This window comes from Accipiter gentilis, chromosome 28 (assembly GCF_929443795.1).
Source record: "Accipiter gentilis chromosome 28, bAccGen1.1, whole genome shotgun sequence".
Lineage (NCBI taxonomy): Eukaryota > Metazoa > Chordata > Aves > Accipitriformes > Accipitridae > Astur > Astur gentilis.
This window is the reverse complement of record NC_064907.1, coordinates 8,395,002-8,411,819: the sequence shown is the minus strand read 5'-3', so window position 1 is coordinate 8,411,819 and position 16,818 is coordinate 8,395,002. Positions and strand designations below refer to the sequence as shown.

The window sequence follows — 16,818 nt, the reverse complement described above, 5'->3', positions numbered from 1 at the left end:
GAAGCCATTGCACTTTGATGACCTTCTGAGGTTCTCTTGGCTCTTGTTGATGAGAATCTTGAGGCAGATGTTTTTTCTTCTACTTCTGAATTGAGCAGCTCAGCTGTCAGTCATTCTTGTATTCACATGTGTGGTGTTCTTACATTTTCTTCCAGGGACATCTGTCAGTGAAGGCTTCCATTCTGTATTCAGTGAACAAACAAACAAGTTTATTTGTTCTGTTTCTCTAATTTGTTGTGAGAAACATTTCGTAAGTTGATCAGGCTATATACTGATTTGTGTTTCTTGTATCAGAATTTTCCATTGCTTAAGGCTTTGCCAGTATGTTAGTTTTCTAATGATGTTGGGTTTTGACCATTTGAAGCTTACTACCCATACGTTATTCTTGGAGCAGCTAATTTTTTAATTAACTTGGAAATAATCATTCAAGGAAGATCATACAATGTGACACATTTGACCTACTCATCCTCTCATGCCTGTTTTTTCTTCCAAATATCCTTTTTAGATGTTTGAAAATAATATAAGTCTTATCAAATTTTTCAGTACGATTACTTGAAACATTTTAGAAGGTTGAGTGACGTTTAATGCTACAGTGCCACCTCAAAATTATATAGTAATTTTGAGACTCTATGTATAACTTATGATTTCTATATAATATATATACAGTTTCTTAATAACAAAAAAGTCCATTTTTGTTGTCAGACTGGTTGATGCCTATTCTGTTTCTTTCACTCTTCTTCTTGGAGTAATATTTCTGGGGTATAGATGGTTTAATTGTTAACATGGAGCTGAATTATCTGGGGATGGAAGTTAGGAAAAAGTACCATGGAAGTTGTAACCTCTCAGTATCCTGTAATAATGCATATTAGACTCACATGATGGGCAGAAGAGCTGTGAAACTCCCAAATCTGTGCCCCACACAGAACTGCATGATAAGAGTACTGTGATTATCTGCTGTAGAAGTAGGCAGTCCTTCATTCATTGAAGAAGGATCAGTCTGCCTTTGTAAATTGCTGAAGTGACTTTCTATTGCTGCCATTTGACAGAAGAGATGTGAAGTCTTGCAAAGATTCTTGGTGCTCTTCTGGAGAAAGAGAGCAGACATGAAAGCAAGGAGGCCAAGATGTGCAGGAGGAAAAAAGGAGCAGACTGTTGGAGTGATACTGCTTGGTTTTGGGAGAGTCACGGAGAAGTCAATTGTGGTGGAAATCAGAATGAAGAACTTGGATGGTTTGCTTGTTCATCTCCCTGAAGCATGGATCTGAGTATAGCAGGATTGGTTCAGAGTTCATTTTGAAAATTTGAGGTGGTTTTGCTTCAGCTACTGCTTCTTTCTAAGGAGTCTGTTACCAGTCAAGTAGGATTTGGAAATTGCTCAGTCAGGTTTTGGGGAGGCAGCAGTGCTTCTAGGAGGCATCAAGAAGATGATACTCACTTTTAGATGGAGTCCAGAGACAGAAAAGCTTAGGAAGTGTACTGGGAAAGGCCAGAGAAATGGAGAATAATTTGAAACCTGCCCTGAGAAAAGGGAAGACTTGAGACTATTTAGACAGAATACCAGTCTTCTGAAAGTCATCCATAAGTGAGGTTGTGCTAATGGGAGTTTTATGACATAAAAGTTGGATCCAAAGAACTGGGTTGATAATTCTTTGTCTTCTTCCTGAAATTCCACTCAGTGGAAAATTTTGAATTTTGGCCTTTTCATTTTAAAAGGAAGTTCCAGAATTTTGGACTTGCAAACAGAATAGGTTTCCAAGCACTGGGTAGCTGTAAAAAGTTGTCTTTTCTCTAACAGTTTATGTAAGTGGTACTATCGGTGGACTTAGATTCACAGCCTCAGGCAAGTGTAGGTTTTCTGTGTCTGTGTGGCCTATCAATTTTGTTTTAGTGGTAGCTGGTAGCTCACATACTCCTAGATATATGAATAATCAACGGTAATGATCTGCCTTAAAAAAAATAAAAAAATACAGCTACTTCCTCTTATAGTCTTCCGGAGAATACGCTGTGCATCCTCCAACTTCCTGCTGGTGTCTTCTCATGCATTTCTCCTTCAGGACTACATTTTCTAGCAAAAACTTTGATCTTGTTGGTGGCTTGGTTACATACTGTGTTCCCCTGAAGACATGTGTGTGGTGATTATTCATTGTGTTAGGGGTTGGTTTTTTTTGTGTTGGTTTTTTTTTTTTTAATTGTGGCTGTGTTCTAAATTGACTTCTGTGTCTATGGGAGAAGGTCTATCTGTTCTTAGAGTTCAAGTATGCCACTGAATATAGTTGTGTGCTTTACACTAATCTCACTTTTTTTTTTAGCAGGATTATTATCTTCCTGTCAGGTGAAGTATCATCTAAAGTGCCTAGCCAGGCTTGCAAATTAATTGATATTACTAAGAATAGTAAGTCTTTGTCTCTCTGCATATATTTTATTGTTCTTCCAGTTTGAAACTAGTACCTAAGTTGGCTTTGTTATTGTGAGTTTTAATAATTTTTTTTTTGATTCAATTTATGTTGCAGAAATACAGAATGGAATGGAATGGAAACTCTTCCATTCTGCTAAAACTTCTATATTCTGCAGTTGCATAAGAAAGATATCATTTCTGTCCAAATGATACCACTTTAAATTTCCATGTAGGTTATGACAAAAACGAGTATATCAGGAAAGTTTAAGACAGACGAAAGATTCCTGAGGCCTCTATTTTGGCTACAAATCCTTTGAAATCTTTCTCCTCCTCTGTCCCTCTGTCCTTTATAGTGTTGAGCAACCCTTTGCGATTGCTCTTCAACCCCTCTTTTTACTGCATAGATTTCCTATAATCATCTGTTGACCAGTGCTTGCTTTAAAAAAACCCAAAAAACAACAGACCAAAACATTGGTTTGTAGTTCCTTTTATTTTTATCTGTGCATATTTGTGTATGTATCTGGACATACTTGGATCAAATTTGATTTAATCATATTTATATAAGTGTGTATATCACACAATTATATGTATGTACATTGAGTAAGTTTACAGTATTAGGGCTTGAAACTGCTGCTGGCTTGCTAGTTTTATTGACAGCAGTGGCAAAAGGAATGCAAGAAAATAGCAGAAATATGATATCTTAAAGGTAAGAACTAAATGCCTGAGTCTGTGATTAAAAGAAAGTTGTTTCTATTAGAGTAAAAGCCAACAGATATTCTTCACTGCTGTCTTATGAGTGAATCGGAAAGGCTGGATGATGTGCTGGCTATTGAAGATTGTTTCATAGTCGTCAAGACCAGGAAATGGCAATGTCAACTTTGAAACCAAAAAATCACTTTCTGAAATAGTGACATGGGTGAAAATGTCCAGCGACTGCAAGACCCTTCTCCAGATGTTTGCATCAAAGTATACTGGATTTGTAGCATAGGTCAGAATATTTTCATACAAGGAAATTAACGTTTGTCTATATTTTTATCATTATTTCGCCACCACATACGGAATCCTTCAACTAGATATTTGTGTAGTCATGCTGATTGTAGGGAGGGGGCATGTTTAGCTAGTAAGCTTGTCTGCGTAATGAAACATCATTGTTTTCATCAGTTCACATTGTGTTAGATAATGGAATTATATATGCAACAGTCATTATTTATTTTGCCAACTGTCATGTTCTGCATGACAGTGCTGCAGTACCACCAAGGAGCAGAAGCTCATCTCCTGATTCCTCACAGTGGGGGGAGCAAACCTATGGTGAACATTGAAAAACCCTAGTGCTATGCTAGAGTACTATTAATGAACATATACATCTTTAGATGAAATATATAGAACTATACTTGTCTTGGGGGAGGGGATCTGAAACATATGCTAGGATCTAATTTCTCCAAGTCCTTGTCTCGGACTGATTTGTTTTAAGCAGCTCCCTGAAGTATGTACACTCTTCTGCGTACCTGTTTTGTTGAAAGTACACAGACCTGGCACCATTGTGTTTGCCAGGCGTTCTCTTATCTCCTGCAAGCATTCAAACAAAAGTGTTCTATTGCTCCCTGAGTAATCCATGGGTGATCTTAACACTGAGCAAAAGTCAGAGCAGGAACTTATGTCATATTTCTTAGTGCAGGAGCAGACAGGCTCTGGAAGGAAGGGAAGGGGGGTGGAGCAGTGAGAAGACAGACACAACTCAAAGTAAATAGTTGAAGGGCTGTGAGTGTGTTCATATATGAAAACATTGTGTAAGCGTAAGAATGCTGAAATGTAGGGATAATAGAAACTGAGTTTCATAATATATCCTGGTTTTAATAAAGCTGTTTGTATACAAGCTTTGACATAAAGTAGAGCTCTCAAACCAAGCTAAAAGCCGTTTCTATTTGCATGTTAATTTTAGTCTCCAGTTCTACAAGGCAAATTTGGCATGTTTTTAAGCATGCAGATAGTCCTACTGAGCAACAGGGATTATTAAATACAACATATACTATAGTACCTTGTTATGAGGGCATCTTTAAGTCTGTGTTGCAACAATTACTACACTTGGGGGGGAAGGAGTTTTAAAATATACCAAATAATTAGTAGCAGATTTTTGCATGTGCCCCCTCCCCCAAAACAAAACAAAAAACATATTGCTTCCTGAACTGTTAACTGTTACATTGCCATTATCTTTCAGATTCTGTTGCTTTCTGGTAAGGGAAAAATGGAAAAAAAAAAATTTAAAATATTATTTCTGAAAATTAAATAATTTCTTAATTATTTTTTGTTTTAGTAATAAAAGTTAGCTTTGTGCCATGCTTAGAGATACAGTGTAGCCTGCTTAGTTTAATCAAGATCAACAATTCTTTGTTTGTAATTTTCTTATACTGTAACTAAAACTATGTCTCAGACCTGGAAATGGGAAACATGCTGAGTCCCAGACTCAGAGTGGTATCTGTAAATGCTTTAGAGCAATCGGAAACACATGAGCTTGAATTATATTGCCTGTACTCTTTAGGTGTATACACAGAATTTCACTGTGATAGTTAAGGACATGGATTTATAAAGTAACCTAGTGCTGCGTTTCTATCATTGATCAATGTTGCAGTTTCTAGATTAATCTTGCCTAGGGGATTATTCTACTTATTGTACAAGCGCACGCACACACAGAGCGCATTACAAAAAAGGGTACAAATTAATGAAGTGCAAAACAGGAGAAAGACTGGTACAGTATGATAAAAATTATTCATTACCATCACATATGTTCTAATGCAACATTCTAAATTTCTTTCAAGATTTAAAATCTGGATGAGGAAAGTTGGATTTATCTGGCTTTGAAATGAATGGTCAGTGTGCTTGCAAAAAATATGTAAAAGGATGACTGAAAAGTACTATTTTTAAAATAATTCTTTGTATTAGCTGAGAATAAGTCTTCACTAGTTTGCACAGACATTTTCTATGCCTCATGAAATGTTCCTACTGCAAGTGGGGAGTCAGGGTTGTGTTTTTAAAAGTGTGCCCCTCTTAATGATTATTTTTTTTTGTCCACGTTAGGTAGATGGAAATCACTCTGTGCTGTTGAACTGGCTTTCTGACGCTGAAAAAAATACAGTATGTGTGTGGCGCCAGAACTGGTTGGGAACAGGAAAGGCCTATTTTGTATCTGTACTAAACGTGTCAGCTTAGTGCATAGAAGACTTGACCCTTGTCAGGTGTTTTGAAGATAACTGCCTGACTTATGGATTAATCAGTTTAAGACTGAAGCCAACCAGTGACAGGAATGAGCTTTGTTGTGTGAGTGTGTGTGTGTGGCTGTGGTGCAGATTTACAAATTTTTATAATGCTTTCAGTCGGACCGTGAAAGTCTGTTGTAAAGCTTATCTCTGATCTCTGGCTATGGCCATACTCGTGGGATAGTGTTTGTGTGTCTGGGGGGAGGGAGATGAATTCTTTAACACTTGACACCTGGCTCTACCAGGTTTCTAGCCCATAGTCTTAGGAACGGCACTATTCAAAGCATTAATAAAGTTAAACCCCTTAAGCTGTATGACCAGTAGGTCATAAAAACTATTGCTGGGTATTGTGCTCGGTATTTCTTTCACAGCTGGATTATCATCCTGACAACTAATTCTTTTTAATTTTGTTTTTTTTATAGCTGTTGTGAACTTGGACAACTCTGTGGTTGACCTAGAGACCCTTCAAGCCCTGTATGAGAATGTGAGTAATCAGAGGAAGTCCCTATAATGTAGGAATACTGTAGGTCCATGTGAAGGTATTTTTGGGTTGCATCAGTAATACTCAGAACACTTATAGAACATGTCCTATTTTGAAGTGACTTTATTTTCCCCAAAACAATGGAACTAATAAGTGTTTAAATTGTACTAAGTGCCACTGTGTGTTTTATATAGTGCATACTTTTTTTTTTATAAGTAACATAATCAACTTCTAAATGACTAAACAGAAATTGGTTTTGCTCCTTTTTTTTTCTTCTTGGGTGGGGCACTCTTTGGTCAATAGGTATCAGACCTTGCGCTCCAGGTCTTTGGCTTCACTTCATAACTTCACTAATATAACAATGCTCTTCAATAATAAAAAAAAAAGTTGTAATAATAGCAATCATTCCATTTGTGGAACTGTAACTTTTAATATTTATTATTTCTACAAGTCCTCCAGAATAATTTTAACTCTTTGAAAGGAAAAGGATTGCTTTAAATTAATGTAATAAAAAGCAGTATAAACTGCCAGGAGCTTCATAAAAGTCTGGTACTAATTGTCAGAGAGTGTTTGACCACTAGATATGCAGAATCAGGGATTCAGAATATACTCGGGCATGTTCTAAAGCTTTACAAAGCCAGTCATGCAAAATTCAAAGAAGTGGATGTCATGGTTTAACCCCAGCCAGCAACTAAGCACCACGCAGCCACTCACTCCCCCCCATCCAGTGGGATGGGGGAGAAAATCAGGAAAAAAAGGAAGTAAAACTCCTGGGTTGAGATAAGAACGGTTTAATAGAACAGAAAAGAAGAAAGTAATAATGATAATAACAGTAATAAAATGACAACAGTAGTAATAAAAAGGATTGGAATGTACAAATGATGCGCAGGGCAATTGTTCACCACCTGCTGACAAACACCCCACCAGTACCCGAGCGGCGATTCCCTGCCCCCACTCCCCTAAACTAGATGGGACGTCCCATGGTATGGAATACACCATTGGCCAGTTTGGGTCAGCTGCCCTGGTTGTGTCCTGTGCCAACTTCTTGTGCCCCTCCAGCTTTCTCGCTGGCTGGGCATGAGAAGCTGAAAAATCCTTGACTATAGTCTAAATAATACCGAGCAACAGCTGAAAACATCAGTGTTATCAACATTCTTCACATACTGAACTCAAAACACAGCACTGTACCAGCTACTAGGCAGACAGTTAACTCTATCCCAGCTGAAACCAGGACAGTGGATCTCAGAAGCATGTTTCTGACTTCAGCTGAGGCCAGTGAGCATTATCACCTCTCAGCACATTGCCTGAATACATGGAGGTCTCGCTAGTCATCTCTGGAAAGAGCAAAGAGGCTTCCTATTTACCCTCCAAAGAACCTGAAAATATGAAACGTAAAGCTGTGAGCCACAGAATGGCATTGAAGGCCAATGTATGCTATTGTATTGGATTTATTATTTCCTCATGTTATAGTTTTGATAATATGTTAATTACTTTTACACCGTTCAGATTTTTGGTTTTTAGACTGTAGCTTTTTATGGCCTACTTTGGAATGATGTGTTGATTAATGAAATTTCTCATAAATAATTCACTTTGGGGCCTGAAGAGAGAGATAGTAAGCTCTAGTCCACTTTATAGAAAAAAACCAAAAAGCTAAACAAAATGAAAACCAAAAATCTGACAAGAACTAGGAAGCAATTCTACTCTTATTTCATTCCTGAAGAATTAACTCACTCAACACTGCTCAGGAAGATAATGGTCAAATGGGAAACCTATTCTATCTACCCCCAAATCTTTGTACTTTAAACACTTCTCATCCTTATGACACAACATTTCTGGTTTGGTCTGTGTTATTTTTATTTTATATTATTTTTAATCTGCTCTCTTACACAGCAAAGCTTTATCCCATTCCATGCATTCTTTAGCATGTAAAAACTTGAAGCAATTTTATTATTATATATGTGTGATTGTGAGAGATTGTGTTGTGGGAAGTATGGAATAGATACTGCCCTCACCAGCTTTTGCATACTTGCTTCTTTCATATTGCATAAGACTTTTTTTTATTTTGGTTTTAAAAAGTAGTCATCTTATGTGGCTAATGTACTAATAAGATAGTTTTCAAATGCTTTCTTAATGTCATCTCTAACATACCTCAGAGTTCCAGTATAATGGATTACCTGAAAATTTGCGGGTTGTTGAAATAACCAAATGCCATTGTGTTCCTTTTGTCATTACTTTCACTAATTACAGAAAATGTCTATGAAATATTGTCCTGATTCAGAAAAATTATAATATTTTAATCTCAGGCAAGACTCAAAAAGTTGGAATGACTGTAATATATTTCTTTGCTTTGAATAGAAGACAGAGCATCCTAACTTTATCACTATATTTGCTTGGGTACAAGACAGAAACCAAAACAAAAACCAAATCCAACCAAAAAACAAAGAAAGAACAAAAACCCCCAATTAGTTGGAGAAAGCTTCATAAGGGGATCTGAATTTTAATCCTGGATCCTCTGTTTGATAAAGCTGTGTTTTGAAAAAAGCGGTTTTTTTAAATTGAATTTTATTGTCTGTTTTTACTTTCAATCTTTAGTCAAAACACATCAGACCTTGCATTTTCTTCCCTTGGTACCTGCACTAATCATAAAAATATTGTTCAATTAAAAGTGTAAGCAAGGGGTGGTACCAGAGAGCCTGGCATGTTTGACTCCTCCCTTATTTCTCAGCCTCATCCTGTGTTGTAAGTGGGGATGGCTTTGCCTCATTCAGCTACTTTGCAGCCTTTAACTTAATATTCAGTTCTTAGGGTTTATTTATTGGATTGGGATTTTTTGCTGGATATTTAAATACCTCTGTACTAGTTCTCAGCCCTTCTATTTTATCTCTATGGAACATATGGGAGCATTTGTTTTACAGTCTTCCCTCAGAATGTAATCATTTTTTCTGATTGCATATGTCTGGCATGGTAATTTCCCTTCTTAAACGTGAATGAAATTTGGGCAGTCTCCAAACCTAAACACACCCTCATTTCAAAAGCCAAAGTCCCGAGGGCTCAATTCCTGTTTACTGAGGAATTAAAGTCTTGTTAAACCACAAAGTGACTGTATACATCTTACTGACTTTTTATAAACGAAGAAACCCACACCCTGCCAAAGACCCAAGCCCTCAATAATTTATTTAATAGAATTAAGTGGTATTGCATCAAGTGGGAAGGACTTTGTTACTGCAGCACTGTATGGTACCGTCACATAGTTCTTACACATGGTTGTGTAGTTTGCTTTATAAAAAGTTTAAATATGTGTTGATAATCAGCTATGTATTAAGATCTAGACAGTTGTAATAGGAGAGTCTTAATAGATAAAACTACATGTGGAACAGTTACTTTAATGTGTTTTTACAAACTCTCTAACAGCAATGCTTTCAGGTCACAGCTATAATTAGAGAGGGAGAATCTAGATAAAATTTAGTGGAGTTGTCAGTTTGCTGTATGTGGTTAGGCCGTATTAGTTGTGATGAGAAACGTACTTATTTGTAAATAAGGGAATGTTTACTTTGAAAACAGGTAGCCTCTTAGCACCTGAGATTGTAGCTAAAATACCACTGTTTGAAGCAAGATAAGCCTGTTCCTCCTTATGTAATCATTTTATTGTGAAAATAAGTGTATTAAAAATGGATTAAAAATTTTATCAAAGGTTTATCTTTGATCTATGGATTTGCCCTTTTCAAGTCTCTTTACATCACAAAATGAAACGCATATACTTTCTTAATTTGACTCCTGGTAAATTGTCCATCCTGTTTCTATCTTTAAAAGGCATAGGTCAATGCTTTCGAAAACCTTAAAATGCCATTTGCAGGAGCAAAAGGCACCTAGAAATCTGAGGTGCGTGCCTCAGCTCTGCCACTAAGATTCAAACGTTCTCCTCAATTATTTCTTGTGATTATTATTTTTTTTAAACCTGGCATTTACAGTCCAATGTCTTAATGTTTTTCTGCAAAGACTATAAATTGTACCTGACTTCTGATACATGACCCAGCTTCAAAGGAATGATAGTTGTTATTAACCTGGGTATCTCTGTACATCCTTGTTGTTTCAGTTACTTTTGGCAATATTTTTTAGGCAAGTCACTTGATGCTTTTGAAATATATAGCACTAACTTTGAAAATCAATTTGAGCAAAAAATTCACCCCAGAATTAAAAAAACTACACACATTTAAACTGGTCTAAACTCAGAGCTAAGGTTCTGTTGCAAGTTAAAAAAAAAACAACAGGAAATCTAAGATTTATGTTGTGAAATGGAAAAATGGCCCTTATGAACTTTGGTAAGACCGAATATAGGGTAAGTTTATACTCTGAAAAAAGTGGGGAAAAAGTTAAACTAAAGCAGTGTATTTTTTTGCAGTAATTTGTATCAGATTTATGCTGTCTTATTTTAGATATGTCAAATCTGGTATATTATACTATTTTGTTCCATTTATGATGCTATATAATAGCTAAAATTCAAGGAAATAAATAGCAGTGACGTTCAAAGAGATGCTAATGCAATCAGATTAATGACTTTTATGAGAAGTATCTATTGAACATGTTCTCTCTTGACACAAATGTTGGAGGGTAATATGAAAGCTTTTTTTAAATTATCCATCTGTAAATTAGAGAATAGATAAACATTAACTGTAAAGCTAACTGATAAAAATTCTGAGAAATAATCTTCAATAATGCCTGTGTAGAAGGCCTGTTGGCCTTATTCCTTTTTCTATCATAATTTAAAATACACATAAATTGGACTTCTGGATACCAGAACCAAAATTAGTGACTTGAAACTCAGGTTTGATTCTGACCTTGCACAATATACTTGGACCTCTTGATTTTGGTGAAGACTGTAAACTGTATCTCTTGAGTTTTGTTCAGGCCTACCCATGAGTGGATCATGCTTAGCCTTTGTATCTTTGCCAGTTTTTATTTCTTTGCATACACAATCTGAGAATAATGGCTTAAATAAGGAATAGTGAGTCTGCCTAACCTTTGCCCATGGGATTTGGTGGAGAAACATTAACAACTTGAACATGCATGTATATAATAGATAGCTGTGATAAGCACTCTAATATTTCACTATGTGTAGAAGGTCAGAAGAGAGAGTACTCTTGCTATTTATTCTGAAGAATTTGCAAATAACCATTTAGCTTTATGCTTCTTGCTAAGATATTTTCTGCTCTTTAACTATTATGAAAAAATTTCAAGTTATTTCCTTTCAGTTTAACAGAAGAGAATATACTTTACAGATTGGCCAGAAATAGTAGAACTTAATTTTAAAACCGTTAGTATGAGAATTTGTTTACTTTTACAAAAAACTCATTTACAGTTTACAAGTGTAAACTGATTACATGAGGTTTTTGGAAGTGTAAGTTGAATAAACTTACTACCAGTATACTAAAATTAAAAACCGGTAAATTAGTCTCAGCCTAGCTGTTGTTAACTGAGAAAGGCATGATACAGCATGCACAGCTAGATCAAGGAAGGATCAAGAGAATTGATTATTCTCCTCTTCTCAGCACTGGTTACACCACATCTAGGGTTCTCTGTCCAGTTCTGGCCTCCCCAGTGCAAGAGACATGGACATATTGGAGCAAGTTTAGTGAAGGGACACAATGATGACTAAAGGCTTGGAGAATGTTATCGTACAAGGAGAGGTTGAGAGAGCTGAGGTGGTTCAGCCTGGAGAAGAGAAAGCTCAGGGGGATTTTATCAGTATGTACAAATACGTAATTGGGGAGAGGGAGTAAAGAACACAGAGCTAGACTCAGTGATGCCCAGCGTAAAGACAAAAGGTAGTGGACATCTTGAAATTGATATACCGGAAATTCCATTTAAAAATGGAAACACGTTTTTTTAATGTAAGGGTGTCCAAACACTGGAACAGGCCTCCTAGAGAGGTCATGAGGTCTCCCTCCTTGGAGACAGCCAAAACCTGGCTGGACACCATACTGAGCAACCTGCTTTAGCTGCCTCTGCTTTGTGCCAGAGGGTTTGACTAGACAATCTCCAGAGGTTCCTTCAAACCTCAACTATACTATTAATCTGTGATACAGGTACTACCACCATTATAATTTCTTAGGGTCAAGAACAAAGTTTATTTCTGGGGAGAAATAAAAAAGTTGTTTGCACTATTTCCTATCTGTTGGTGTACTTGTAGATATGATCAGACTACTTTAGAGAAGATGACCATTGAAGAACATCCACAGAAATGCTGGCTAAATGTTAGGATGTGTAGTATTCAAGACAGATAGTCTTGCAGTCATTTCTAGACTTCCTGAAGTAATCAGAGAAACTCTGAAGTCCTTTTGCTCTGAGATACTCTTCAATCTCTTCATCTTTCTGTTTCACATCAGTATTTTCTCCCTTTTCACATGGAAATATGTTCATCAACCTCAGAAGAACTGTCCAAACCTGACTGTCTGGTTTCAGATTGCTGATGGAGCTGTGGCAGTATGATTTGAGATGGTTCCATACCTCTTCTGCTAATCATGAAAAAGCACACAAGAAAGAATGCAGACGCAGCCTACCTTTTGCTTTGCCATTATTTAAGTAGTTAGAATATAGTTTTCCTCTGTTGTCTTCAAGTTCTGTGGTGGAGTAAATTAAAAAATGTGTGTAATGTTTTCTTAGAGGAATAAAGGTAGATATATTTACTTCTTTTTTCACTCTTGCACAGATTCATGTTTTGAATTTATTTTGAAAACCACCATGGATGTCAAAAGAAGGGTCAGAAGGAGAAATATCCATTCCACTTCTATTCTTTTCCATGCCATTCCATTTTCCAGTACTGTCCTTGGAAAAAATAATTTCACTGTAGAATGGAGCACAGAAAGAAGTGAGGGTCTGTTTCTTTTGATTGAAATATTGAGGAAAAGACTGCACAGTGTGCCACAGGGTTCTCCAAGAAACTAGGCAGTTTACATGTAATTGTTTTGGCTTATTAAGACAAAAATGAAAACCATTCTACTCAAAAGTGTGCAGTAGTTCTCATGTATTATGGTATGTATGATAGTTCCATTAAGAATCAACTACTTTTTGTTATTCCATAGTGTTTTCCAAATACTAAATAAAATTTAAATTGCAGTAAACAGTACAAGCCTATTTTCATTTAGTTTAAAAAATATATTATTTAAATACATATTTAAAGATCAGATTGCATTCAAATGCAGCCCAACAGATTTGGAAAGAGAAATATAACTCAAGAAGAGAGTTTTTTGATCCAGAAACTTTATAAACAGCCAAAGAAAAGGGATTGGTAATGAAGATTATTGTCTCAGTGCATGGTTGAATGAATAAATCTTCTGTAGATTACTAGTAGTCAATAATATTATTTGGAAGATGTTCTGTTTTCCATCAGATGTATTTATACTTAAAATCACTCTATGGACTAAGTAGTTTTACCATCAGCAGATGCTAGAAGGAAAAAAAAAAATAAAATCGATGAACATGATTTGTTACAAGGGCATCTTTATCCGTGTTGTTTGACTAGGCTTTTAATTAATACTTTTTAATTACTTTTGTTTCCTTTATTCCAGAGAGCACAATCAGATGAATTAGAAAAAATAGAAAAGCACAGCAAGGCATCCAAGGAAAAAGAAAACGCCAAGTCTTTGGATAAACCGGAACAGTAAGAACATACTTATGAAAGAGCAGTTTTGCTCCCTTCAGAAAACTTTCCCTGCTATAGTAAACTATCTAGAGCTGTTATAAAAAAAAAAATAAACACTGTACCTATGGACAGTGACTCATATAATTTTCTTTAATCACTCCTACAGGTTCCTCTATGAACTCTCACTAATTCCCAACTTTTCAGAACGTGTATTTTGCATCCTGTTCCAATCAACATTTTCAGAAAGCATTTGTTCAATCCGTCGCAAACTTGAATTGTTACAGAAACTGTGTGAGGTAGGTTGTGATCTGTGAAAAGGTAGAGCTAAATTTCTGATATTTAATCTTGTTAATTTGTACTCATATTTCAAAAGTTTACGCTTTATTTACTTTAAGTACTCATTAATTCCAAAGGATAGCAGAATAGAACGTTTTATGATTGTGTAAGAATAGCTTTTGGTACTGAACTATATCATGTTTTTTGCCATCAATGTATATCAGTCTCTGGAAAATAGCATACCTTCTCCTTTTGTTAAAGCAAAGTCTTCCCTCTTCATAGTGACCATATCACTCCTTTCCAAATGAATGGCAGTTCAGGCCACCTTGTGTTTGCTTGGATTTTAGAAGTGTGCAACTCAATAACATCTCTGATATCTAAAATCAGTTAAAGACAGCAATGTTGTCTCTAGCTGGAAGAGATTACTGGAATTCCATGCAAATTTAGAATTTGGGTTTCATCAGTATTTTCATAACTGAAACCTATTTGAAATATTTTATTTAATTGTTTTACCACTTAATAGTTGGGGTTTTTTTTAATTTCATTGATTAAATGTTTTCATTGTTCCATGTGGGTTTTTTATGAACTTCTTGCAGAATTCTCTCCTAAATGAAACATACCATTCACAATATCAGCATCAGTTAGGGAATTACTATTTTATTTTTCTCAACAGCTCACATCTGATAATATCATACAGATTTCCTTCTATTTTTTTCTAAGTATCCATTTTGGAGATAACATTCTCCATTCACAACAAATTGTGTATTGATATTATTCTACCTCTACATGTTGTCATATAAAGTTATTAATATATATAAATACATATTATATATAATATATATAATATATTTAAGCCTTTATATAAGTATTACTTCTAAACAAAGTATCAACAAATCTGCTTGTCAGTAATACTGTTAACCGTAAATATTATTGTGAGTTTGAACAGAGAATTGTTTCTCTTTCTGTTTTGTAGACATTGAAAAATGGGTCAGGAGTTATGCAGGTCTTGGGTTTGGTTCTTGCCTTTGGAAATTACATGAATGGTGGAAACAGGACACGAGGACAGGCTGATGGGTTTGGACTTGATATCCTGCCAAAACTGAAAGATGTCAAGAGCAGTGTAAGTTGATTCTAGACTTCCTGCAGGCCTGAGAATGTTAAATTCTCAGAAAAATACTTTGTCTCCCTTTCCAAGTAAATGGTGTGAAATTTATGAAGGCATGTCAAAGGGAATACTTTTGTTACTATAATTAGCTGATAACACTTCTAGAGTTGGATATATTTCTGTAGAAATATGAAAATAAATGGTTTCTTATTATTACTGTACAAACAAAAACACATTAAATTATGTTTTAGTTCCTAATCTGATACGTATTTGACTTTTGGTATACTGCATAGTTCTAACTTTTCCTGTATTCAGGAGAAATACTATGATCCTTACACTTAAAAGGTTTATTACAGAAGTGGAAACAATTGTAAAAGGAAAGTTAACTGTGATTCAATGCTAATTCAAAATATTTGTGAGGGAAAAAAAAAAAAAAGTCACTCCTGAAAATGATTGAATAGGCATCCTGAGCATTTGGGATAACCCAAAATTCATCCTTTATATACATCATGGTTACAAAGTGTGCATTTCACATAGGAACCACCCAAGTAAAGAGTAATCACAGCAAGTACTTGTTGTTTTAATATTTGTCTTATATAGTCGTCAGAGTAAGAAGAACGATAAGTAACCTTGTTTCTTGCTCAGTGCTAAACTGGAGCTTGTATGTTACCAGCACTTTTTGGCATTGGTTATTCAGGTTGGAGTTGTATTCAAATATCTGCTTTTGTTTACAAGGAAATAAAAATCTTTGAGTCTCTATGGCTATGATGAAAAGACTCATCTGAATGTGGACAGTGGTATGAGGGTATATCAATAATTCTTGAGACTTTAAATTGGTCCCTACAACTATCTAGTGAGTCATCGTCAAGATCTGCTATTCTGACAGTGGCAGAAAAAGAAGAGTTTGTTTCCTTGCTTGGTCACTCTCTAAATATACGTGCTTCAGCTGCTGGGTTAGCTAATGTGAGCAGACTGTTGTTTACCCTGAGCTGAGAGACCATGTCAGCCATTTGCCTTTAAAGGGATGGAGGAACTTCATTCTGGCATGCTGGTTTCTTTGGTAAGCAAGGGAGTGACGATGTGAATAAAGCCTTGGTACAATGTGTTTAGGGCAGCTTATTTTAGCTGAACCTTCTGGTTGACTCTAGATACATCACCAGTACTCAGCTCAGTAGAACATTTAGGTATACTACATTTGGTTTGGTGACTCAGGTCTTTAGTATGATGTAATTTGCTGGAAATATTATGACCATTAACCTTGCAATTGCAAGATACATCTTCAGTTTATTTGCTACTGATCACTCAGAAAAGTTCATACAAAACAGTTTTCTGAAACTATCTGAAAATGTAATTCTGTCAAAAAACTCTTAAGATCAAAGATTTTCTGCTGAAGTTTCGTTTCAGAGATTACAGCGGGGAAACAATGAGAAAGTCCGTCCCGTGTCCCCGTCCCGTGTCCCCCCCCCGTCCCCCCCAAAGTGCCAAAATTTCATTTAGAAAAATAACGTTCTTTGTTTAATTTAACTTTGCTTTGGTTAGAGTTATTGATTAATAAGAAGATCTGAATGTTGCGAAACAAGTTGCATACATCAACCCCGAAACAATTTCTCTTTTTCTTCTTGGGAATTTTCAAAATGTAAAAGTTCAGTTTACAAACAGGTAAATTTCAAT

General features: G+C 35.7%; 1 protein-coding gene across 1 annotated transcript in view; it reads left to right on the top strand.

The window, feature by feature from the left end:
• The window catches only part of FMN2 (formin 2), a 162,707-nt gene that overhangs the window by 87,079 nt on the left and 58,810 nt on the right, over positions 1–16,818 (top strand). The window contains exons 9-12 of the mRNA XM_049831137.1: positions 6,069–6,130; positions 13,693–13,784; positions 13,933–14,062; positions 15,016–15,162. Of these exons, the coding sequence (XP_049687094.1) occupies positions 6,069–6,130; positions 13,693–13,784; positions 13,933–14,062; positions 15,016–15,162 (431 nt within the window). The remainder of the gene's footprint in view (positions 1–6,068; positions 6,131–13,692; positions 13,785–13,932; positions 14,063–15,015; positions 15,163–16,818) is intronic.